The 23,832-nt window shown below is 35.0% G+C and overlaps 1 protein-coding gene across 1 annotated transcript in view; it reads right to left on the bottom strand.

Annotated features, from left to right (window-relative positions):
- Positions 1-23,832, bottom strand: part of SNTG1 (syntrophin gamma 1) — a gene marked incomplete at both ends in the record, with an annotated part of 173,959 nt that overhangs the window by 43,330 nt on the left and 106,797 nt on the right. Inside the window, 2 exons of the mRNA XM_082284419.1 lie at positions 2,310-2,426; positions 22,645-22,683. Coding sequence (XP_082140545.1) covers positions 2,310-2,426; positions 22,645-22,683 — 156 coding nt within the window. The remainder of the gene's footprint in view (positions 1-2,309; positions 2,427-22,644; positions 22,684-23,832) is intronic.

Genomic DNA, 23,832 nt, shown 5'->3' with positions numbered 1-23,832 from the left:
AAAAATAATAGTAAAGAACTAATTTTCTTTAAAGCTTTCCTAGTACAAATATGAAACACTAGGACTGCTCCTTTATGTGAACATGGGAAGTAGAAGTACTATTGATCAAAAAGATTTAAAAGGAGGCAGGGGGAGGCTGCTGATAGACACTGTTTAAACACATGGTTCCCTAATGTGTTAGACTTTGGCAGAGACTGGGGAAATACTTTCATCTGATTTTCTGTTTAAAAAAGTTTGCAGGACATCTCTTTCCAGAAAACAATTTTTTCCAAGTAGTTTACACTGCACATATAATTATAAACCAGTTTATTTTAACTACACTTTATGCATCTCCCAAAAAGAAGCTCTGAAACTGTGTCATTGAGACTGTTCGTGATATTTTGTAATTCCTGCAAGATACAAACCTGCAGAATAGCAAACATAACTGTATGTGTAAAAGTTTGCATATAGAAAATAGGATTTTAGAAGTGTGCAATTATTATATACATTACATGTTAGAGCTGAAACTGGATGATCTTTAGGGTTCCTTCTAACCCAAACATTCTATGATTCTACATCTTTAAGGTAGCTCTATAGGAAATCTTCCTCTGCCCTAAAAAAACCATGTTTATCATTCTGCTTCCCTCCTACTCCACGGAGAGAAAATATTTTTCTCTGCATTTGAACAGATTTTCTATTTTACACTAGGAACCAGAATCCGGCAATACAAAATCATGTTGTGTTTGCAGCTGAGCTGAAACAAGACCTATAAAAACTCAAGGATGGACTTCTTGTCTTACACAATAGCAGCTTGCCAAAATTTTCCTTATTCACATCACCATGGCTCAGATCCTTCATATGAACATGTTCCTTCCACACCCATTAATCACCCACCATCAGATATTTACCCCCTACAACCATATTATTCCTAGAAATGATTCTTCAGTAAAGAGGCTTGTGGTCTCTACCATAGTTCTTACAAAAGAATACTCTTCCTCTTTTGTTTTGAAAAGGATTCCTCAACCTTGATTCTGCTTCTGTCTAGTATCTAGAATGGAGTTGGTTTTTCTTGACAGGCAGCAAATGCTTGAGTAGGTCGCGCAAAGGCAGGAGATCTGGTTTTGAATTGTGTCATGTTAGCATAATCTGACATTTTGATCTGATCCTGAAAAATATCCACCAAAATAAGCCAAACTCCCATTAACAGACCTGAGAGAGCACCAAACTCCCACACCAGTGAACTAGTGTACAAACACTGAACACATGAAGTTTTCAGTTCATGCTTACTTCCATTCCTCATGCCTTCCACATGTTTTTAAACCTTTTGCTAAATGAACACCAATAGCTACTGATGAACAAAGATTTGAAGATGGCTTTGAACTACCTCAGGAAGAGGTTGCCCCAAGAGGTGGTTGATGCCCCATCTCTGAAAACGTTCAGGACTAGGTTAGATGGGCTCTGAGCAACCTGCTCCAGCTGAAGGTGTCCTCACTTACTGTAGAGAGGTTGGAATAGATGACCTTTAAAGTCCGCTTTCAAACCAGACTATTCTGTGATTCTGTTTCAGGCAGGAAGGAGCTACAGCCTGGATCTGACAAACACAGGGTTTAGCAGCAGTCAGAAAGGTCACCCAATAAACAGTAAAAATTAATCCACATGACTCTTCCTGCTCCAGGCATGGGAGTGCTACTGTCTCCGTAGCAACGGGTTTAAAAGTTAGCTAGAGGATCTTTACAACAGCATAGATGTACCATAAGAATGTGAAAGTAAATTGCTGAGTATAAGACAAGAGCTAAAATTTTGCCCAGTGTTCCCAGTGAGATTCCAACTAATATATTTATCTTAATTTCATTTGATTCCCTACCTTCCTTTTTGTGCTCTCAAGCAGCAAACACTTACATTCAGGATGAAATCTAAATACAGACATATTGCCATCTCCACAGCATGTAAAAAAGCTTTGATATTTCCCCAAATCTCAGCAGTTTCACTAGAATGAGTGTTCAGTTTAAATCTAACCATCTTGCTTTGGTCCGGTTCTGTCTGCCAAAGGAAAACTAAAAGTTCCCTTTTAACAGGAGCAGATTTCTCTTTCATTTTTCTAAGTGTTTAGTTAAGTGGGGGAAAAGAAATTCTTGTTAGACACCCAATAATCTGATGAACAGCTGTTTTCCATCACTTCTACACCACATATCCTGGAACTTTTCAATGCTGTTAGTTGCAATTCTGTTAGCCCAATGAGTGATATCTCATTGTAAAAGCCTTGTACACATTACATGACACTATTTTATTTAATAACACTTATTCCCACTAAGCATGAGAAATATACTTACTGGAGGTGCTATAAATTTATACAGGGAAGATCCCCTCAGTGCTAGAAACTTTGGTGTGTACATTCGGTCCTGAAGGGAGTCTTGTTCTCGTTCTTCCGTCCAGCCCATGTAGACTATCTGACAATAAAATCAATAGCGTTGACAATTTCTCAGAGATTATCTTGTGTTGCAAGCATTTCATGTGCATAAACTGATGTCTGTGAAATTTAACATAGCTGCAAACTTTGAACCCCAGACACAATATGGTACATTGGCAGTTTTTATAAAGGATCCCTGTTAGGACAACCCAAAAACATGAGAACAAATACTTATTGTATTAGCAAGAACAAAAAACCTAAACCACATACTCCAGGGATGTTAAAGGTGTATTCCACGTATTTGCTGACAGTCATGTCGGTGAAATTTAATGCAAGTGAAGTGTAAGGAACCACTAGTCAGGAATACTAAGTCAAGAGAAATATAGATACAATTCTCCACATTCAAGCTCACGGTTATGCATTAAACAACATGATCCTACAAATTTTATTTCTAATTAATGTTAATAGTGGTTCGGGTTTTATTTTTCCCTCTGAAAATCTCTGAGTAGGAGTTTTGAACCTTTTTGCTTAGAAATAGCAGATTAGCAGACTGTTTTCAGTCACTATTTTGAACAGCCTTCCTCTACAGCTAAGAAGTAACCAGAATGCTGCAGACCCTTACAACTACCTGCAGATCTTCTGACACAGATGTTTGAACTAGAACTTATTCCAACTCACTTTAGGTTGCAATTTCCTACCTATCCTATTAAGTTTGACTTATTTATTATCAATTCCTTAGAGAGCAGAAAAACATGAGTTACCACTATGCCAGCTTCTGGAGAACCACCGAACAGGGAGCAGACACATCATGGAACATTTGATTTATAACCATGCCATTAGTAATAAAATACAATTTCCACTGTGCACTGGTACACTACTGCTATGGAAAACAGTTCAACCCATATTTCATACAGTGCTGCTAATAGGACAGATCTATTTTTAAATATTTCTGTGAAACTGATTTCTACACTAACAAAGAAAGTGTGGGACATTCTCTATATGTCAGTAACAATAATGTAAGGAAAACAGTTCAGGTAAAAGAACAACAATCATATAGATTCTATAAGTTAGTAAGTGTACTAATGGTATGAAAGTCCCTAAAATGAATGTTTTCACTGCATGTTTTATCCTTTCAGATTCTGTATGTTATGTACTTTTTAAAAAGAAATTGATACTAGTTTATTTCTTTACATTGTGGCAGAGAATTTTCAGCAACATTTCTTCATGGAATATGCGTTAAAATAAGTAGTGGGTCTACTGTTTTTCTCTCTCTTTTGGGGGGCAGGGGACAGGTTGTGTTTTTTATCATAACACACTGGAAATTATTGGCTTTTTCAAAATCCCCTTGTGTGAAATCAACACTACTACTCTCTGTCACAGTTTATGGGATATTTTATGGTCTATAGCCAGAGACAGGGAGAAGGTCCATTTCTCTCACACTACAGTGACACCTCAATACTTAATTATTTTGTCAATAGCAAACACTAAAACTGTCATATAGTCTCAGGTTCAATGAAGAACATGTGTTGAAGTATCTGCTCGTTTGGTGACTAAATAAGTTTATAAAAGTCAAAAAGAAGACAGATCTGTACCACAACATTCAAGCATCAAAAAGAGTGCTAAACACTGTATTGTTATGCAATAACTAAAAAGCCATGCCCTCTGAAATATCATTTGTTCCAGAATGAAGAACTATCCAGAAGGAAAAAAAAAAACCAAACAACTGACCGATACAGTAGAGACATTTTAAATTATTTCAATTCAGTGTTTATTCAAATTTCTCTCATTCTGTTGTTTCATATGTTATCCATAAATAAGATCCCCATCCCTCTTACTTGGTTGGAATTTCTAGACCTCAGTGACTGAGGCAGGTTGCACAGGACAGGTAAATTAGTGTAAACTGTACTGTTGCGTGCAGAACTTTGGCACATTTTTCTGTCTGTAACTGAAAGAGAATGCATGATCTCTGATTTCTAGGAATTGAGACATCTATGCTTCAAAATTAATTCAGTTAAATTCATTTGGTTTCCTCTTTATTTGTTTCATTAAAATTGGACACACAGTAAGATATCATCTTGCCTGATGATATTTAATATCACTGTAACACTGTATGTAATCCCTTCTTAGTGTTTTTCATATTTCTACATCTAGTATTCATTACAATAACAGGATACAGTCACTCATGCTGTGCAGATGTATTGATATTTCACATTTGATTGACTCAATACTAAAGTAGCCATGAAATTTAAGGCAATTGCTCCCTTAGATATTTCTCCCTTTTCTCTGTAGATCATGAGGAAAAAATTACATTGATTTTCCAGACAACCTGCTGTACCAAAAGTTTTATTAACAGAAATGCATTTCTCCTTCAGACTCAATACCTACTATTCAACATAGAGAGGAACTGTCAGAAAAAGGCTGTATGATTATTATTAGGAACATTTACAAATATGTTTGAGTGCATGTTCATATCCACAGGTGTGGATTAAAATAGCATGGGCTATATTCTGGAAAACAAGGCAAAACTGAACAAATACTTGCTAACTATTTTAATAGATAACTCTGAGAACTATGGTAACTTTTATGTTCCTAATGTGGTCTCAGTTTATCTAAACATACGAAATGTGTGAAATTAAATAAAACATTGTGATTTTTTTATATGATGAAGGTGAGAAACTGTCAAAAATCTTCACTTCTGAGATAAAATTGATGACATTTTTGAAACATTTATGTTCCTGGGAAACACTCGGACTTCTAAAAAAGCTTTGACTATTAAAAACTTAAAGAAAATTATTTATTGGAAAGGGACTGTGACTTTCCAAATTAATAGTTCATGTATATATATATATATATAAAAACTGAAATACTAGATGAATATATGACTTGAGATTTTTGGACCATATTTTAGTTTATCTGCACATGTGGGTTTGGCATATATGGAATTTCATTATGGAGTTCCAGAAATTTTATTTCTGAAAATAAATGCTTAAAAGCACAGATAGATGATGAATGGAAATAAATGTTAATCACAAATAGACAGTGCATAGCATGCTCCGTTATAAAGTCAAAAATCTGATTAGTTTTTTAATCTTATCAAGTTTTTTTGAGTCCCTATAAAGCTGTTGATTGTTATCAACAAAGGTGGCAGGGGTAGTGAAAACAGATTTTATTGACAATTCACATTGCACTTGAAAGATAAATTTTGCAGTCCTGCTTTCTAACTTACATTAAGCAGCTCATTCTTCAAAATCAGATGGTGACACAAATTAGTTAATTTAGTGGCTGCTGGTTCAGTAACAAAGATTCAATAAGTCATTATGGTTTATGAGTTAAATCATGGACAGTTTAAAAAAATCTATATTGAAATGATAAATGAAACAGGACAATTTCTTCAGTCAAAAATCTATAATCTTGTAATTTAATATGTTCTTAAATCACATGGACATCCTAATCAAGCAAGATAAATTGCCACATTTTATATCAGTCCAATACATTGCTAAAAATTACTTAAATAGCCTTGACTATCAGAGAGACTTTTCCAGAGTTTTTACACAGATTTCATTATATTTTAGGAAGAATAGTAAGATAAAAATACAAGAAAATTTCCTCAAAATGAAAGGTAATATGTATGTGACATTATAAAAGTGAGGCAATTCAAAGATCAGAACAGATGCACTGACAGTTTTTTAGCTCCCAAGTCTGATACTCATACTCACATTATGTGAAACTGTCCTGTAGGGCAACAGAATGAACTGGAGTCAGAAGAAAAATAAATGTGTCAGACAACACAGAGGGAAAGTAATGAGGGATGTGAAACTCAGATAATGCTGTCTACACTGGTTTTAATATAATTTTCTCTGTACTTTTAAAAATCATTTTCTGTATAGTCTAAGAATTCACTGTAGTCAATTGTTAGCAGAAAAACAATAAAAGCCACACTGGAAATATATGAAAAAATGGAAGAAAAATGGTGGTCATAATGTAGCCATTGGCAAAACCAATTCTGCTTCTAAAAGTCTTAGGATTTTTATGCTGAGTAAAAAAAATTTTTCAAAGTCAACAAAAGAACTAATCACATAAAACTTTGAATGGATGCTAGAAAAACTTTGCCCTCCTATACATGCAGTCAAAATGTCTCTTATCCTATTTTTCACGTTTGTTAAAAGCCTGCTATTCTTTCAATTTTTTTTTAATTCCTCTGAATTATCTATCTTCTTCATTAAAAAAAAAAGTCCACTAAAACTTTAGAGCTATCACCGACAAAGATCGCCTTCATATTTAGAACCATCTAACTATTAGTAAATAGATGATTCAATCTAAGATTGCACATTTATTTTATCTCACAGCTTAATTTCCTCCTGGTTAAGAGCTCACACTGTCATCTTGCTACCAGAGCAAGGCTGCGTAGAGGTTTTCCATTTGGCTTTGTCTTGTTCTATTTCTGAAATGACAACATGAAAACTGAGTAAATATTATCAGGTCTTAAAGTAAATCGTGTCAGAGAAAGCAGAAAATACTTCTTAGTTATGGAAGATGATTAAGATGGTATTTTGCTTACAATCCAGATAACTGAAAACTGGTATCAAAGACTGAAAACAGTCTATTTGCTTTCTTAGCAAACAACACCATAGTCAGAATGAAGACATGTTTAGGGTAACAAAACCTGGCTGGACCTCTGTAGAGATCTGTCCAAAACTAACAGAGCCATTTGAAAACCTGCATGACAGTTTATGTTACATCCAACAGCATCCCATGAGAAAACTTAGCACATTCCCAATGAGATCTACAAAGTCCTGCTAGAAATCAGGACTATATTGACTGCTTCATGCCTTCCCTCCCTCCACAGTTTTGAAAAATGATGGGTAGATGTGGATACAGGATAGTTTTCCAAACAGGTGAAGAACTATGTGTGGCTTTGCCAGTTTTCTTCTTCTTGTTATAATCTACTAATCCAGAGAAACATTTTGTCGCACCCATTTGGTTTTTCATCCAGTGCTATATGTTAATAGTCACAGCTTATTTCAAAGCACTCATTTTACTTATTTAAGACTTCTAAGTAGCTGTTTATTGAAATAAATTCTTCTAATGACAAAGTCAATTTGAACTTTAATTGGGCAACTCTGTGCTTTTGTCAAAATGTCAACATCAGAAGTTGGGATTTTTTTGTATCTCTTAAATTATTCAAATCAATGCACAATTATGTGCATTTAAAATTCATTACAATTTGAATTTGTTCATTATAACAGAGGTTATTAGCATTTAGAAAGCACAGACTTTTCCCAAGAAAGACCTTATGCAGCTGTTATTACAAAGATGGATTTGGATGCAAGCTGCATTATTAGATACCAATCTATATTAATTTCAGGAGTATGTGCGAAATTATGAGTAGGAATCAGTACAAAAATAGCTCACGCTAGTCCTGTCTTCCATGATATTGACTGGGTAATTAAAAAATAATAAAAAATGAACTAGAGTAGCTAGCCAGCATGTAGCAAACTCCCTGAAATGCACAAGGGAAATGTGCATTTTACACAGCATTAACCATGTTCCTGCTAAATAGGTATGGTAGCTAGATTGATGAAAAAAAAATCTTGTCTTATATAAAGTAATCTGCCTTCTTCACTTGACTGAGCCTTCTCCTTCTTTTAGACTTCTCATATTTCCCTGCCACATAACTCACCTTCAGAGCAATTTAGCATATCCCTGAGTTCTTTTGATTGCCAGGTTTAACACTGAGGAGACTCAGTCCTGCTGATATCAGAGGCATTTTACAGCTGACCTGAGAGGTTTCACATCTTCTCTGATACTCTCAACAGAGCAGCTCTCAGCAAACACTTTGAAAATTAGCAGGTGTCACATATTTCCTGACTGAAAAAATTACTGTATATCACACTGTCATCATTCCCCTCTCCTTCTACTGTTGGGTAACTGCAACCACTAGGGTTCTGCTTTTTTTCTGGAAAAAAAAAAATATTTGATACATGGTCATATTTGAATTCCTACCTGCTCATTTTTCACCTACTGAATTTAGGAACAGGCATAAGGAAGGTTGCAAATTTTAATCCAGGATGAAATTTCTTGGGGGGTTTTGAGGGTTTAAAATAGAGAACAGCGCAATACAGCAAGCTCAGCACTCAGGTGACAAGAAAGTAAACATCATTTATTTTAAAGCCTAGTAGCTCGACTGGGTTTAGGACTTATCTTTTGATTAATGGGGTTTTTTTTCCTCTTCTAAATGTACACAGCATATATTTTTCACACCCTAAAATATAAATGAGTCAAACAAAAATATTTCAGATAACCAAGCTGGAGGGCATGACTTCTTCCTTTTGATGAACAGCACATCACATTCATCTTTTTCACCTCAGGGTAGACTACCAAAAGATGTTGAATGAAGAAAAAGATCAGAATATTACAAGTCACCAGACAGTGTCTTTAACACTTTTGATGGTGCCACTGAGCAAACAACTGACACATTTATCTTTCTTAAGTACCAGGGCAAGCGAAATATTTACAGAAACATTTAATAACATTTTTAACTTGTCCCAGGAGTACCTTTCAATTAGATTTCAATGACTGGTTGCAGACTTTTTCTTGATTTTCTTTTCCCATTTCTCTGAAAATGACTGGTAAGCAGAACTCGGACAGGACTAGGGTGATTTAGGCTACCTTGCTCTCTCTGTGAGATCATACTGCACATGCAGCTGCCCTGCTCACACCCTGAGCTTACTGAACTCAGTCCAAAGGAGATGGTAACAATACACATGGAAGAACCCCAAATGACTGAGTATACAGAAAATACAGATGATGGGTAATAGTTTGTTTGAAATTAATTTTAGTAATAAATGTCTTGAGTTTGCATAACATCAGAATTACATTTCTATAGAATTAGTTGTTTACACTTCAAAGTGCTCACAAAGCCAGAATAAACCTGCAATCAATGTATACTTAAAGTTGTCTTTAAAGTCTCTGGTGTTGCTGTTTGCACAGCAAAATAAGCATACCTGAGAGAAACCCCTTTTTTGGTATCAATGACTTCACAAGATCTGACTTCGAAATATTTTTATAGTTTTGTGAGAACAAAGCTGAAAATTAGTAGTTCAGATACATATGTAAGTATACAAAAGCCTCTTAAGACTTAAAATATTTTATTTAAATATTATATGGAACCAACATCAATATTCAATAGAATAATGTTATTTATGGATACTTGTTTTAATTTCCATTCTCAGTAATTTAAATGGTAAAATGATGAAAATAGCTAATAATGCTTGCAAAATTTCTTTGACTATTTCTACTGAGGAACAACTATTTTCAGTCCTCTCTGATTGTCAAAGTAAAAAGATTTCTGCAAGCTGAAACTGTCTTTAAGACTTTCCCAGGGCTCTCAAAGAACAACTACTACTTATAAACTCCTAGAATAATAAAAGTAAATAATATCTCCAAAAATATTTGAAAAGTTTTAGCCTACCATTACATTGTTTTTCAGCAATACAATAATTTTTTTAAGCACTCAGTGCATGTAACTAAAAGAAGAAAAAGTCATCAAGAGGTGAAATTTAATTTTCAGAAGAACAATTGGTTTTCTGCATGAATCCACTGGTTTTCAGGTTTCATAATCCATGCTCAGTTAATGAAATATTTTGTATAAAAAGAGTGTGACTGAAGAAGCAGACATGGGTTGCATTTTTTTCCTTACCAGCGACGTAACTTTGGTGTTAGAAAGAAGGTCTGGGAAAGGTCAACCGGTCTATAGGTAAACTTTTTTTGTAATGAAAAACAATTTATGCAGGTTCAAGGAAAGTTGTTAATTTCTAACAACTCACAGCACCAAGGGAAGGACTCCACTATTACAACAAATTAACCATTACCTGAATCCAAGTTTCACCTTAACCAAAATGCAGACAATGAAGCAGTTATTAGACACAACTAAAAACTAACAATATCATAGAATTCTTCAATGATTCATGGCTGCTGCAATCAGAAACATGATGGGAAGTGATACATGGTGCTGTTGGGTATGGTACAGTCAGTATTTACTACTGTTAATGGGGACAGCTGTCTCTTTTAAGCAAAGTTAGTTGTTGAATTTTGTTATTTAACTTCCTGGTCATTGTATCTTCAGCAATCAGTGTATAGAAGCAAAGCTCACTGAGAGAAGGGAAATAACAAAGAAGTCTTTCTAGTGGAGGATTAGTCAGAAAAAACTGAAGGCCACACAGCTCTCCTACAGAAAATGGAAACCTACAGATGAGAAATTTTGCTGCATCTGCACAATGTCTTTGGAGAATCAGTGTTAGCATTGCCAGTAACTATCGGGAAAAATAACTCAATAGGTGGTATAAAATTTTAATCAAATCAATAAAGAATACTTCGTAAGGTAATTTTATATTTTATTAGCTATAGCAAGTAATCTTTTAGCTAATGATTTCAAAGTTTTCAAGGTCATTAAGCAATAGGTCTAATTAAGCTTAATTTCTAAATAGAAAATGATAATAACTCTTCTTGATTTATAAAAACTGAACAATGCAGTAAAACTTCCATTTACACTTCAATTCAAATCATATCATGCAACAAGAAATTGTAAATCGACCCATAAACTTAATATATATAATAACAGTAGGAATTCTTTTTTTATCAGAAAAATCAGACAACACTTATCCACTTATCTTCCTTAAACGCAAAATGTGTTTCAAATATATATGTAAAAGAAATGAAGACTACTTTGAAAAAATAACAGTTGAATAGATAAAACCTATATTTAAACAAACTGGTCCCAGAGATCTTTCACTACAGCAGAATAATGTGATGGCTCACTGCTTTTCTCTTTCAACTGCCTTCAGAATTCGAACTTTCAATCACAAAAGCCTGAAAAATAAGCTGTTTTTATAAAAACAAATAAATATCCTACAGTTGAAATTCAGAGCAGATACTTTGATAGATCTAAGGAAATAGATTTACTCACTATGTCTGTTTTGTAGCACAATGGCAAAGAAATTATGTAGCAAAGCACCACTGATGCCTTTTAGTATTTTTAAAATACTGATTTATTTCTCTTAGTAAGAGATGTTATGAAATCCCCATTCTTAAAGACAGTCACAATCTGATGGGGGAAAATCCAGAGCAATCTGATTTATGTAGGCCGTTTTCTGAGTAGGATTCTGACCAGATGACCTACAAAAACTCATCCAATATAAATTATTCTGTGAGTCTTCGATCTCAAAGCAGCCATATCTGTCCTGGAATCTGTTTTAAAGGAGTCCTGACTTACTGCTCTTAGCAAAACAGCTTCAGTATTGTTTTCATTATAGTTCCACATTATTTCTTTGGTAGCATACACAGTATTACACACCATACATTGTAGTTCAGATTTCATAATCCATCTGTAGCTGCCTAGGATTTTCTAAATGTCCCCATTTTTTATCTACCCTAATTTTCAGAGGGGCAGTGTATCAAGTTTCTCACTGGAGATTTCAGCCTTAAAATACACTCTGTAAAGGAATTTTTAGTACAGATTGCTTGCGGGTAAAATACCCTTGAGATTGAAGACATTGGTCACAAGCAGCAATGAAAGATAGATCATATCACCCCTTCCCAACTTTAAATGGGGGTAGAAAATGTTATGATTTGTGAAGGACCCTGATATCCTACAGAAATTGAAGAGGAAGGGAAAGAGGAGGTGAGAAGTCAGATGAGAGGAGAATAAAGTTGCTAGTAAAGGACTAAAGTAATAATATATAACTTGCATACTTACACATTCTTAAAGTAAATAAAATTCTTCCTGGATTACTAAAAAAGAAGGAAAAATGAAGCTATTCCAGAACTACTTTAAATGTCAGTTTGCAAACAGTGGTATTCAAATACAAACATGTCAAGAAAGAGAACCAGAATGAAGTCCCATTCTGAAAGAGCAAGGCAAGATAGAACAGAACTACTGCTAAAATACCTTTTTCAGAAGCTAAAAAAAACCCTTAGGGGATGATTAGATGAAGAACATGATATTCAGTATGTTCTACATCCTATTATTTTCATGCTTCTCTTCATAACTTATTTTTTAACAAGATGGGTTTTTGGATTGTTATAATACAGCCGGTTTTGATTTTCCTGGTGTTTAGATTGAACCTAGGCTATCCTGAGGATTCTGTAGCTGGTCATATGCCAATAGCCTGTGGCAGAGAGTTAGTAGTGTTCATAACATTTACTGAACTCATGTTGCACTTATTTTTTCACAGTGGGTGGTGTCAGTAGTTGATTTTTCTCTAGCATCTCGGCATTTCCATGAACTTTGCAGTTTCATTAGAAAAGTGCAGTCTTCAAAAAGTACCAAGTGAGACTCATTTTGCAATGCCAGAGCTTTCTTCCACTCGTGCAATTTCTTTTTTAAGACAAAATGGCCCACTACTGTGAAATGGAGGGATACAACCCATAAAATTAAGGTTCTGTCCTGAATGAAGCTCAAATTACAGTGTAAGGCATTAAGGCTCTTTATCCACTGAGTTCTACAGAGGGACAGGCAAGCTCCTTCAGCCACAGGAAAGATTACATAAAAAAATCCTCTGAGGGTGCCATCTGTCTGATTGAAGAAGAGATCCTGGTGCAATAACTCAAGGCCCTGTGAAGTGCAATGACCTACAGGAACATTATTTAAAATTGATGGAGGTAAACTCATAATTAATACTAGCCAGAAGTCACTCCTCTCACAGAGAGCATCTTTTCTTTAAAGCTTTTTTTTCAGTCTCAGAGGTCTGGATGCCATTTGCATAATAGGATCAGATCCTCTTCTTTCCCACTGTCTGGGTTTGGTTTTGAACAGCAGCCTACTTCAGCAGGAGGGGAAGAAGAGGCTGCTGCATTATTCCACCTACCGCCATCAGGGCAGGCGCGTGGGAGCAATAGGTTGGAGTGATGAGTGACTATTGCTTCTTCTAAGCAAGTACTACAAACAGTAGGCTGTTAAACAAATAATGGGAAGCAGCAGGACTTCTAGATGGATATTTGCAGAAGGCAGCTAGAAACTGTACACTATTGCATCTTGATCCTACTGGACTTTGTGGGTACTCTGAGTTGGCTCAGGTGACTCAGCACTCACACACTACCGGAGCCATCAAGGTGGAGACCTGCTTTACAGCAAGAAGCCCAGACACAGAATTGCCTACAATTTACACCTCTTCAGACCTGCACCATTTTCCAGAATCATTCTACATAAGTAGGCTTGTTTGTTTGCTTTTTTCAAAGCCAGCATTGCTGAGAGATATTCCAACAAGGAAAATGTTTCTGCTTATTAAATAAATAAGTAAATACTTCTGTCAGTTGTCAGCTCCTGAGGATAGATATTTAGCAGTGTCAAGTCAAAAAACTATTTGCTGTGTCATAAAATATGACAGACTTACTAAGTTTTGCTTCCAAAAATACTAAGATTGAAAGCAAATATTCTCTAATATGCTAAACATATAACTGATATTGTTCACTGAACAATGTCTCCTTACCAGGAAATACAACTCTTTGAAAAGACAAAAAATGTTGTAATATTATGTTATTCTAGGGGATGCTTCTGCATTTGTAATTAGCTACATTTTTTAACATTTTTAACAGTTTTCCTTCACACATTTTCAGTGACTAATGCTTCTCATTGGTTTTTTCCTTCTTCATTTGTAGGTAACCCATAAATTGTCAATTGCTTTGCACTATTACATACATCAACTATTTTCTGAAATTCAGGTAGCAACTCTGTCACTGGTCCCATGGACTATGATTGTGATGAGAGAAAAAAGATAAACGACCATCCAAAGTCCACAGAATTCTGTTTAACCACTGTTCTTAGAAGTTCAAGAGAATAAAAATTTTTCCTATCACAAAATCTGATTTGAAGCACCAATCATCTGCACAGACATAAAATAAGCAATGAGAAAAATGAAACGTTATTCACTTCTCCTCTTGAAGTAAACTGTAATTAAAAATAGTTTATTTATACCTTTTGAGTCCCATGTGCTCCTCCAATAGAAAATCTATAGTTAAAGTACATGCTCCATTGATTCCAATTAATTTCTTTAGATGATACAATTCCCCAAGGAATAATGTGTTTATAGGCATACTGAACACCTTCCTTCTAGTATACTAAAATTAATGTTATTCCTGGGAACTTTTACACTCACTTGATGCAATAAAACAGATGTTACAATAAAGCATTGCAACATTTTTATTTCGAGCCTCAGCCTCCCATGAAAATTACAATCTGGCCAGAGAGAACAAATTCATACCTGGTAAGCTACAGATAATAACAATTCCGTATTTAACATGAGGCTAGAGAAAAAAAAAAATCTCCTGTACTTAATCTTTCTAAGTTTAACTGGAAAAAAAAAAGGAAAATAAAGGAAGAAGAAAAGAAAGACATATTTATTTGGTGGATATCATAGAATATGCTGAGTTGTAAAGGACCCACCAGGATCATCGAGTCCAACTCCTGGCCCTGCACAGGACACCCCTAAGAATTGCATCATGCCTGACAGCATTGTCCAAATGCTTCCTGAACTCAGAAAGGCTCACGGTGGTGACTCTGTTTTCCACCTTTTCTTATTTTCTCTCTTTGTTACCACTTTTCAGGAACTTGTACAGGACATATGCATCATTAAAGCATGTATTTCCAATCAAGAATGCTGAAAGATGCTTCCTTTGTTGGCCTGTTTGTGTAGTAGCTAAAAATCCCATCCAGCAAAAAGATACATGAAAAAGATGGAAACATTCATTCTATTAGAAGAGCCCTTTCTTGTTTAATGTTTTTTACTTGTTCCCAGTCTCAGACATCACAAATATCCAACTCCTGCAGAAAATCTATCTTTTAAATTGCAGGCATCCCTTTCACTGTCCTATTTACGTTACATATCCCATTTCTTGGGTAAATGGCAAAATATCAGATACAAATATGTTTAGAGACTTACAGTGGGACTTAATCATGTCACGCATATAAATGGAGCAAAGTGACACAATAAAAGCAATGCCTTTGATTATTTAAACTCAGTGGTTTCTCACTGTCTGACCTCATCATAGATACAGAATTATGCTTCTGGTGAGAGCAAGTATTTGGTCATGTCATACTGTTATGACAAAACATGAAGCAATTATTCATCTGTTTAAATCTACTACAGCGTTCTGATTCAGAACAGCTCAGGATCCATTCAGGCAGGATCAAGTTTATTAAGATCATACTGTTGCAAAAAGTAGCAGCTGAAAGGAAAGCCCTTATTAGAGTAACCCAGCAATTACAGCAGTCACAAAGTCAGTGTGTCAAACCTGTACCTTTCATCTTCTAACCTAAGCACCAATCTGAAAGTTGAGCTATATGACTCCTGTTGAAGCTATGGCACTATACAGAAAGACATATGAGACCTGGGGGATCAGAAAGAGCCTGATTTCACACCCAAGAGTGTACAAACAAGGTGAAGGATCTGGTAAGAGTACTTTAATCTCAAAAGCAATAGATCAGGCTGTCCACTTACCAGTTGAATACATTTAAGCCAAAGCTGTCACCCAAAAATAGGCTTAAATATATAATTTTTTAATACACATGAATTCATTTATTTATATATTTATCTTTTAACTCATTTAGAGCACTAATGTACAATAGCCAGTAACTCTTCTTCCCAAACCCAAAAGTAAGCAACAATTTTTTATCTGCTTATCAATTTAGCGTGTAGCTTATCAATTTAGCGTGTAGCTGAGGGACATTTCTGTTTATTTCACTCACTTTGAAAGGCCTACAATGGAGCAAGGCATTTAGAATCCCCTCATTCGCCTGTCCTATTTAAACCTTTAGTGGAGGTACAGTATATTCACCCCTGTATTGACTAAAATATGAACACACAGCCAACACAGATCTGGTCATTAAATCCAGTCAGGAAAAACTACCCTTACTGAAAGGAATTTTCAGGGAGAGATATGAAGATTGCAGAGGGACAAAAAAAAAAAAAAAGCTAATACTTGTTACACTAATGAGTTAGTACTAGAAAAAAACCCCGAGAAAATAAATTAGAAAAATATGTAAATGAGGATGAAATTCTACTTGAGGCAAAATTGAATTTGCTGGACATGCAGAACGCACAGCTTGAGACTTATACTTTGAGATTTAAATAAGAACTTGATCTAATCACTCTTTTGTATCCTCTAAATTTCCAGCAGGTGTCCAAATTACTTCCATCCTCTCATGAGCTATAAGGTATGCAGCCCTAGGACAGAAGCATTGCTATCCAATAACTGCATCAAGTGACTCACAACATGAATGTTATCTCGCTCATCAGGTAATGGACTAGCTTCCGGAAGTTGTCTGACCTTCCTCTCAAAAGTCAACATGGTTTCCTCAGCCTAAAATCTTTAACAATCTACGGTGTTTACTGCCCTTGCAAAATTTTTTATGCCCCGAAGTTCAAAAGCTATTCTTGACTAAAATGTAAAAGGAAGAAAAATCTTTGACTGGTGACAGGAAGCATACATTTTATAACGGAGTCTGGCCCAGAAGCTTCTAAAACAATTACAGAAACTGTTCAGGGAAAAGCATTTCATGTCAACCACAGAAACTTTTCAATATAGATAGATATATATATAGATAGATATGTTCAGTTTATTTTACAGAAAGCTCAATAAAGTATCAATAAGCAACGTAAGCCTTTCAAGGGTATCTGTTATGCAGCAATAATCCATGCTGAGTGCCATAGATGGCTGACAATGCAAGGCAGGGAATTAGCCCAACACAATTTACACCCTATTGTGAACTTCTGCTTAATTTAACAGCAAGAACTCAGCTTCCCCCGTGTATTTCTATAATCATTTAACAATAGAAGCTTAATTCCAGAGATTTTCCTTCAAAATAAACCTGATCAAATCCTTACTGTGACAACAGATGATGATAGAGCAGATGTAACACTGGACCTGAAAGTTCAGTAACTGTCAGTCAAGACCTGCAGGATGGCTACTCTGAGGTACCACAGGAACAGACTATTGGAAAATAATTAATTCAACTGTTACGCAAAACTAGGAAGAAAAAAAAAGTAAAAAAAACCAAACTACACTAAGGAGAGGGAACAAAAACACTACTCAATATACTTCTAGAAGAGACGTGATCTCTTTTGAGGACAGGTCATATTTTAGAAGAACTCTATTTAATCACTGCATTTAAAAAATACCAATACAGCAGTAATGGAGGCTATTGCTCTGCAATTAGTAACAAAAAAAGAAAGGTATGTGTTGTATTTCATACAGGTGTTTATCAGTAGAACAGATGTTGTCCTATCAGTTCACCTGAACTATAGAATCCACCTTTTCAGGTGCAATAGAGATGCAACACTTCTGCAGCAAAGAACACTGTCTTGATTGACAGGCAAGACACTCACCATGACATTTGTACATTTGTGCTTAGTCACCTTTATATAGCAGATATAAGTTAGGTTTTATTAAATAAACTCACTGAGCCAAACTTTTAGAATTGATTTTAAATGAGATTGTTCTAACTGTAAAACTGGACAACATCCTACTAAAAGCAGAATATGAGGTGATATTACATAGCTGATCTGGTACACTTGTGAATAGTTGTTTATATTAAATTATACAATAAGTAAGAGAAAATGGGCATGACCATGTATATTTGTGAATGCCATCAGGTGTGTCCTATCACCCCATCCTTGGCCACCAAGAATGTAAAATATCTGCAAAACAACGGGGTTTGTGACTGTGGAATCTGATATGCACAATGAGACCCCAGTTTCTGGCCTTAGGGTGGCATCTGTTCATTATGCCATGGTCTTGTTTTAAAACTGAGTTAAACACAGTTAAGCACTCTTTCTCATTCTCACATGATTCTCATTATAAACTGTCAACTTTGAATAGACCAGCTACCAATTATTTTCCCATAAAAGCAGGAAAAATCTAGAGGGACGCATTATACTTAAAATCTAAAATTATTTAATGAAAATTTTTTATCTTCTGTAGATACAAATATTTCAAAAATTCTCATGCTGCCTATGGAAAGAAGAGAAAGAGTGTTCAACTAAAAGGATTAAAGCATTCTTCCCCATTATACTTTTTTTGTGAATTCAGCATATGAAAGGTGGAGGGTCATAGCCTTTGAATTCATCCTAATAGAGATGAGACATACAATATAGGGAAAAAAAGTTTTAAATACACTCCTCTGCTATAATATTTTTATCTGTTTCATGTGAAACCTTGAGATTTAACTGTTGCCCATGTAGTAGAGAAGCAAATGTCTATTTATTACATTTGTGAATGTGTATGTGAACATAGCCATAATCAATGAAATGAAAAATCAACTCCCCTCATTTGCCAGGTGCTGTATCCGCTTTGTATCACTGTCTTGTTGAGTGAAATAAGCTAAAATGAGAGTCGGAAAGTTATGACTTTCCCAGCTGCAATGTATCAACATTTTACTTACTTGTTCACGTAGGGACAGGAAGAGGTGAACTGCAGGCCAGACTAAGATTTAGATCTAAACCTTGAATTCCACTGTGTAACTAAGCCAGATGCAGCCAATTCATCCTCCTGGCATGGCAATCAGTAATAGCCAAATCCCAATGAACCCCAAATAACAAATGAGAGTTATAATGCATAGTAAAATCTCTAGTAGCTGGAGGCTACATTTGGTTTCTCACACTGAAAAGGATCAGAAGGCTTTATAAGAAGGACTATCTAATGTTGATTTCTCTAGATGCTATCAAATCAATTTTCAGCTGAGATCAGCACATTTGCAAACTCGAGGTGGAAAATGAAAAGATTGGGAATTGAAAAGGAATGGGCAGTGCTTGTCCTCACTACACCACCACAGTTTACTGATGTAGGGTGCTTTTTCCTGTCATTTGGAAAGCATTACCAAGGAGTCAATGCCACCTGTCAGAACTCACCTGCCTAATGATGGCTCCCAGAGGAGCTGACATTTGCTGTAATCAGTGTAACAGCTGAAGAGATGTGAGGAATTCCAAGAAAAGGAAACATGCCCATGTTTGCACTCCCATCTTGGCTGATCAAATAGAGAAGCCTCTGGCTGAAGCCTTGAAATATTCCATTCCTTGTGCCTCTCTGCTATGATGTCTATAAAATTTTTTCTCCGAATTTATGGAAATTTTGTCTATGACGTATTTTTTTAGTGCATATTTGAAATATGCAGTGTATTTTCAGTACAAAATGATTTAATTTTTTTCTCAACTACTTGCTATTATACTCTAAAATATTACTATTTACAGCCCATGCATACAGTACCAATATAAAAAACACAACCACTTTTCTATTTTTTACCATTTTAAGTGTTCTTTCCATCACTGTCAACTCAGAAAGGTGGAATTTTATTTCCCTCTTGTCCAACAGTCTTCTTCAAAAATACTTTTTTTTGTCTGTGTGGTCCTCTTCCAGCATCTTTTGCATCATCTTTCCACCACTACTAAATGTACTACCACCATTCAGAGAACTTATTGCTTCATGCTGTCCAAATAATTACCACCTTCTTATCAATACACATAATCTTTGATATTTTGATTTTAATTAATGTATCTTATCTTTCTAATGATTTTCCAGACAAACCTACTTTCACTATTACAGCATTAAAGGAAACCTGACACATTATGTGCAGTCAACAAGTCTTTTCTAACTACTTTTTCTTTTATCTTTTTTACATACTGCAACATTGAGATGCAGGAGTTACAGCATCTTCCACACGTATGCAGATACATTTGTTTCCTTATTCTACTCCTAATGGCTCTGTCTGTGCCTCTGTTGTCTTCTCCATATCAAGAATATTTTCATGAAGGAATCCTAAGGGTTAGTTCCTTGACTCTAGTTTGACAACTGCCTTCCCCCTTTACCTAATTAACTAAAATTCACATATATATGTATAAAAATTCTAAGTGAAAATAACCTTCAATTACCCTGCTAGTGCTCATTAAAAAACCCGTGGGTATTTGTTAAGTGAAATTAACACACTTTTTTTTAAAGCATAATAGGATTAAGACAGCTTTCAAGTTCATGATGTGCTTGCAGAAAGAAGTTAAAACTAGCTGTTCAATTTCTTAGACAAAAATGTATTTTATTAAAAAAAAAATCAAGATGACAAGAGTATTCAAGATGGTAATTTAATTTTTTAAATTATAAATGATGTGTTGATATAACAAGTAAAAAGTCCTTTTCCTTCCCTGCATACCACGTTAATATTTGTTGCACATGAAGACAGAAATTAACCTTACATCCTTGTAGCCTTTTCTGACTTTACTCAAAAATATTATTTAACTATTTAACTTAAATTAGGTGACAGTTCCTAACTTCTTCTATGACAAAAAACTGCAGCCCTCTTTACATAAAATAATCCCAAAAGGGAATCTGGTTTTGAATTTAATGTTCCCTAAAACTTCAGATATCTACAGATCAGTATACCTTTTTCTTCTCCAGTGTTTGACAGGCAGGGAGACCTTAGCAGTCTCACTGCCCATCAAATCAGCCACTCTTTCCAGTTTGACCTTTTGGCTGAGTTTCTTGAAGTGCTCCATAGCAATCCCTTTGGAATATGATGTTTGGTGTTGATGGGAGATGAATGCATCATAATTGCAGGCTGCCCTAACAGATAGCATGGCCAAAAAGCCATTCAAGCCAAGAAAGATATTTTTGCGTTCCATGGAATTCCAATGAAGAATAAAATGCCTTGTTGACCCCATGTGCCAAGGGTTCCGAAACAGCAGAGATCCCTGAATGATATGTTAGACTGATGGGACATTATAACTGTTGTTTATATTTTTGTTGTCTTTATTTTTACAGTAATAAAAGCAAAGAGACAAGTTCAGGGTAAATAATAACAGTGAAAATGGAGCTAGTTAACTGCTTTTTGTTCACTAGGCAGTATCTTCTTCCCTCTTTTGAGACAGGAGTATATCTTTGCACTGTCTGCATCTGATGTTATATAAACTATTCTGAAAATGCCCAAATGCAAGGGTTAACTCCATTTTTTGCAGCTTCATTTATACTTACCCATATAGTTGTCCTTATTGTTACTATTAGTAGCATTATATTATTGTCATGGTCATTAATTTATTACATTTGTGGATCTTCTCATCAAGAAAACAGAAAACAAAATAAAAGTATCTTCCTCCTTTGTGAGTTACACTCCGCACAATTCCACATAAGTAAAGTTGGACCAGAGATAGGGAACTGAGAAATACGTTGACTAACTGAAGATGTGGCGTAAGGGAGATGAAAGCACTTTTCTTTCTCAAATCTGTCCTCTTGAAGGCAAGTTTACAGCTCAGTCCTATACATATCTACACCTCAATCCTGCTACAAGGAAGTAGTTTTTTCCTTCTTATGAATAAGGTTCCTCTGTTTCCCCTTATCAAATGTTTCTTAAAAGGAAATCATCATAATATAATAGTTGTCATACACACAACACATACATACTTAATTAACTTTACAGTGTACTGAGCTTTACTCTGATAATTTTAATTCTTACTTTGTTTACATAGTTTTCTAAAAGACACCTTGATCCTTTTGAGGAGGTGTGGTTGCTGTCCATTCTTACTAGGGTCTCTAGAAATTAGAAGGTTTGTGTCTTTAAAAATAATTGTGGGAAGAACAGATTTTTCAAGAGGAAAAGATCTATCCCTTCTAGACCCCATCACCTGATACAGAGATGTGGAGAATAGCAGCAATTGTGCTCATAATACATTTTACAAGAAAGCATCCCTATTCAAGGAATCCTACTTTCTTTTTGAAAGATACTCCAGTTTCTTCCAGTAATGTGAGACTGCCAGTGGATGAACTGGAAGACCATCAGATTCTGTTTATTCAAAATTCTGCTACTGGCCTGCTCCATAATGTTGTGCAAATATTAATTTTTATACCTTCATTTGTCAATAGGCAAAAAAAAAACCCAAAAAAACCCAAAAGACCACACATTTTTAGAATTTTGGAACATTTGACGTATTCAGGCTAATTGTGTAAAAGATAATAACATTCCCCTTTTAGAGTAAAATTGGTAAGACACAATCTGAAGTATATACCTGCATCAAATAGGTTAATTTGAAAAAATTAGGTGTGTTCTTACTTTGATGAAACACTCCAATTTCCTTTGAGATGAGAAAGTAGAAACACCAAGGTACTCTCTAAAGAAAATCTACTGAGAATTCCTCAGTTAGAATAATGAACAGCTACCACACAATTAAAGATAGTTAAAATGAGAATTAGAATTATAAATTAAAAAACCCAAATGTTCTTTTTCTTACCTGCTGGTTTACGGGAAAATTCCTGTTGATTTTTTTAATCTATAAAAATGAATAAAGAAATAGATTAATACTCAGTCACTAGAAGAAAAAATAAAACCAAAAAAAACAACTGGATTTTAGACAGATATATCAGACTGTCCCTTTCAAATGATGTTTGCAAAAAAGACAATAAAATTTCCTTCAGTAAAGGGACTGAAACCTTTGACAAGCTCTTTTGAATAATGGTTTATTTCTGTGGTCACTTTGTGGTTCATTCTGCTGTTCAGAATACAGGAGAGGTGAATACATGCAACATTATTTCTAAATTCTAAAACACTATGTCTTTTATTTATTTTTATTCTTAGAAGCTATAAAATAAACTCGAATATTTAACTCTACATAAAATTACATCAGAGCAACTAACTGCCAACCACCACAGTCATCAAACTTTAAGCAAGTTCCTTTCCTTAAGAAAATTTGGGCTGGAACAGATTTGGAAACATCCCTTACTCTACCCATTTATCCTAGGCACAAAACCAAGTATGCAAAATCACTTCTGATAATTCTTCAAGTAATTTTTTCTTAAAACATTCGACGATATCCCTAGGTGAAAAGTAAAGAGAAAACCAGTCTGAGACAACTAATACATGAGGAGTTCATGTTTAGCCCTGCAGTTCATGGACTCCATCTAAACAAACACTGCCAGCTTTCTGACACAGAAGTGTCCAATACAAAAATAATTATGTGTAGAGCATACCCACTCCTCCCATTACTAGAACAAAAATGTTGTTTTTTAAGCATAAGCTCTGAAAGCTTTTGACAACCTAGAAAATCTAAACGGTTCATTCATGACAGATACTTAATACCTAGAATAAACATTTAAGTTAATACCTAGAATAAACATTTAAATTAAAGACATTGTCAACTAGGTATCTATATAGAATGTATCTGAATGATCTGGAAACCACAGTATAACATTAAACTGCTTCAACCGACCTTCATGAAGAAAAGAAGAATCACCACTGAATTTCACCCACTCCAGTGTTCAGAATGTTGTCCCTAAACAACTGCATGCAGAGATGTGAGTGGCAAAAACTGTGCTTTGCTGACTTCAAAACCAGGCTGCAGCAGCAAGCTCTTTGCATTCCTCATGCAAATACTGTGCAACTCTGTCACTGACATCCCACAGTTTTGCTATCAAAGGATAAT

The sequence above is a fragment of the Coloeus monedula genome (genome assembly GCF_965178545.1).
Source record: "Coloeus monedula genome assembly, chromosome: 1".
NCBI lineage: Eukaryota > Metazoa > Chordata > Aves > Passeriformes > Corvidae > Coloeus > Coloeus monedula.
This window is presented reverse-complemented; position numbering and strand designations above follow the sequence as displayed.